This window comes from Nelumbo lutea, chromosome 1, assembly GCF_056320005.1.
Source record: "Nelumbo lutea isolate HS-2025 chromosome 1, American lotus-T2T, whole genome shotgun sequence".
NCBI lineage: Eukaryota > Viridiplantae > Streptophyta > Magnoliopsida > Proteales > Nelumbonaceae > Nelumbo > Nelumbo lutea.
In genome coordinates this window covers 186,072,489-186,076,104 of record NC_142684.1, presented here as the reverse complement: position 1 = coordinate 186,076,104, position 3,616 = coordinate 186,072,489, and the positions used below count along the sequence as shown (strand labels likewise).

At 39.5% G+C, this 3,616-nt stretch overlaps 1 protein-coding gene across 2 annotated transcripts; it reads right to left on the bottom strand.

Moving 5' to 3' along the window:
• Window positions 1–428: 428 nt before the first annotated feature.
• ATMYB103 (myb domain protein 103) lies at window positions 429–2,893 on the bottom strand. Of its 2 annotated transcripts, XM_088966497.1 has the most exons (4): window positions 2,690–2,873; window positions 2,483–2,612; window positions 1,517–2,198; window positions 429–896 (listed from the first exon to the last, which is right to left on the bottom strand). In XM_088966497.1, exons 1-3 carry the CDS (start codon window positions 2,820–2,822, stop codon window positions 1,535–1,537), a joined length of 927 nt encoding a protein of 308 aa, XP_088822623.1. In that variant the 5' UTR covers window positions 2,823–2,873; the 3' UTR covers window positions 429–896; window positions 1,517–1,534. The 2 variants fall into 2 exon arrangements, with proteins under 2 accessions (XP_088822623.1, XP_088822622.1); XM_088966496.1 differs by lacking the exon at window positions 429–896 and having other exon boundaries at window positions 1,195–2,198; window positions 2,690–2,893.
• Between the last annotated feature and the right edge of the window lie 723 nt (window positions 2,894–3,616).

Sequence of the window (3,616 nt, the reverse complement as noted above, 5' to 3'; positions counted from 1 at the left end):
TGACATTATTATTTTTCTTGGTTTTGAAGATAAATCAAGTATAAACGTTTAGTTAATAAATGGAAGCTCTACCAAACACATACATATTCACAATCTAGTGGAAAGGAGGAGAAAGAAACTTCAAATTTCATCATAAGTTTAGGGAGCCAAACCAGACATTCTAACTTAATTGGATATTGTCTTGAAAAGAATGTGAAAGATCAAACTTGAAGACCTATATATGGGACCGGATCTAGTAGGCACAACATAAGTAAGCACGTTAAATGAACACTTGATAAATATTTTAGTAACTGTCTGAAATGAGTCAAAGATAGGCTGAGGATATTTTAAGAGATAGGTGTCAAAAAAAAAAAAATCAAGTGCTTACAACATTGTGCCTACCTACTATATGTGGTCCCACTACGATACCCCCAAGGTGTTGTGTCATAGCTTTCTTTCCATTTGGGGTACTTGTCAAAAGAGAAAATGGGCGGTGGACTTAACAAGCAACAGTAAGCGGTGGTGCTCCTGAAGGAATGGGCCAATTATTAATGACTCATCCACATTACAATTTAATAAGCCCACCAATTCAATATCATCTTACTTCTCTACTTCATTATTGAGTCCACCAAGGATCAATCAACCCATTTCTTCATCCTCCTGCCCTCCTTTCTTTTAACTTCTTATATGGAAACATACTAATTCTCTTGCACTTTGCAACTTTGCATTAAAAATATATAAGTATGAAGATATTCCTAATACAAGGTTATAAAAGCTGTCGTATGGACTTTGCACTGACCAGTCGAACTCCCCACGAAATGGGCTAACTTTTACTTATTTCTATCTCCTTTCCTGTGTCAGGTTCATATCTTCGTGGTCTCTTTGAGGTCCCAACTTCATTTTTCTGCACTTTTAGGCTGTATTTGTTTGAAAAGAAAAAGAAAAAGAGAGAAATCAATTTTAAGGAAAACAATCGAAACACAGCTTTTATTTTTATAGCATGTGACAATATGCGTGGCCCCTAATCCAAATCCCATGTAAGAGGTTGCCATCTGATCTAACGGTCATAATCAACAAGTTGGTGGGGGCATGTGGACCATAAAGGGAATCACTTATGTCCAATATTTAATATCCTCCCCTTCCCTAAACACTATATATACAAATCAATAAAATATACAGGAATAGACACATCTATATATATGGTATATAGCAGTGTATAAATTAATAATATAATATTTGATCAGAATTTTACAGCACGATTAACTAATTCTGGTTATTGACTCGTTTTTTAACTTTTTATTCTACTGTTTCCACAACCATGAAAGATATTGTTTGCATCATTGCATGCATGCATATGCCCATTCTCTCATTACATTCTTCAATCAGTCTTATATCTATCCAAAACCAATCAATCAAAAGATAAAAGCAAAAAGTATACAAACTGTGTTTAAATAATCACCACTCATTAGAAGCCTCCCCCCCCTTCCCCTAGAGAGAGAGAGAGAATCATGTTAACCACCATTAGTAAGTAGCTTACCATTAGTAAGTAGCTTAATTATAAAGATTGGGGAAAAGAAGATAATATATGTCCCAGATTTGCTGAAGCTGCAGGTACAACTCCATCTCCACACATCTGTGCTTCGACATGATCCCAAATTAGAAATCCTGGGTACTGATGGGAGTCAACCCATTCACTAGACTCCTGCCTCTGTAAACACTCCAACCCAATCTCTCCATTCTCATTCATACTACACGCTTGGTCCTCCATGGGCACCATGGTCTCTACATTCTCTATCAGTGGTGGCAAATAACTCGACTCCATTCCAGATGTAAACGACGGAGGAGGAGGAGGAATTGCTTGAACTTCATGAGTACTGTAATTTTGATGCCAAGAGTCAGAATTTAGGCCGGCAGATTCGTGGAAAATATCCACTCGAGCATTGCCACTGCTGAGCCCATCAACTGTACCAATGTCGAACATGAAAATAGGGCAAGAAGAAGAAAACAAGCCATCCTCAACCGGTGGCTTTGTACTCAAATCCGGATTGACCAAATCTATCTGATTCAATCCGTAACCCGATTGGACAAACTCAACACTGGGTGGAGCCATTGCCAGTGGTGTGGTGGGTTTTCTTATCTTCTTCTTGATCCATGAATTCCAGTAGTTCTTTATTTCATTGTCTGTTCTCCCAGGCAAGTGACTTGCTATGTGAGCCCACCTACAAAATCCTCATGCAGGTTAGAACTTAGAACTTAGAAGGAGCATTTTATTACAGAAACATGGATTAATCAAAGCCCCCCAAAAGGCAATCGCCCTCGTTTCCTCTTTTTCAACCTGGAATCATTCCATAAATCAAGTGATGGCCCATTTTGAAATGATTAAATGAATTAATCAATGGGATCTTTTAGCTTGTTAACTTGAAAGGAAAAAAAGGAAGAAAGATAACATCAGAAGAAAAGATAAATAAGGAAGAATACAGAAAGTAGATAGAGTTGGTTGAACCTGTTTCCTACAACACCATGAAGGCTGATTATCAGCTTCTCCTCCTCTGGAGTAAATCTTCCTCGTCTGATGTCAGGTCTCAAATAATTGATCCATCTCAAGCGACAACTTTTACCACATCTTTGAAGCCCTATACAACACGAGCATGTTATAGAGAGGGGGAAAGAGAGAGAGAGAGAGAGAGAGACAGAGAGAGAGAAAGGGGACCTGCTTTTTCAGGGACTTCACTCCAACATCCGTAGCCATGAGTAGTTATGTAGCGAATGAGCTTTTCGTCTTCCTCAGGAGACCAAAGTCCCCTCTTAACCTTCTGCTGGTTGCAGCAAGAATGGTGGCCCATAGCTTCTTCTATTGCTCTGCCTGCGTTTCTTTTCTTCTTTTTTCTGTTCGAATAAATGGTACAGTACGCAGTGGGCTAGGATGAACTTGTGCTTCTTTCTCTTCTTAAAAAGTAGAAGCAGCTCCTGCAATTGCACCCAATGGGTCCAGTCCATGGGGGACCAACTTCACATCTAACCCTGAATCGACTTGTCATCAACTCCATTCTAGTCTCTCTACGTACATATTACTTTGTATTACATAACCAACGTAAATGATCATGATCCTCAATACTCTCTCTCTCTCTCTCTCTCTCTCTCTCTCTCTCTCTCTCTCAGGTCTCTCTCAGCCAATGGCTCGGCACATATGAAGGGCAATTGAATCCAAGTTTAGTAGCTTAAAAAGAGTGCAAATACGGTATCTTAGCAACGCCTGATGCCACTGCGTGGTTTTGATAATCTGCAATGGGTCAACAATAATGCCTTTCTTCTCTTATCTTCTTTTTCTATTGCTCTACAATTTGTCGGTAAGAGCCGTCTTCTAGTCAGAAAAGGAAGGCTCAAACTTAACCGATCCGACTCCGAATGATCCAACTAGGAAAATTTTGTTTTTGTTTTCTTTTGAGTGATGACATCTGCTCCTCTACGTAAAATACAAAACGGTAGCCCTCCCAGACCGTTTTCCTCTTCAGCAGCTTGTATTTGAAGGAAAAACCATAATCCAGCCCAGGTTTGGCTGTATCAAGAGCTCAACATGGATGGAGGACGGATTCGACCCGAGTCTGAATCGGGCCATTAGTCTTTCAGCTGCCTAATT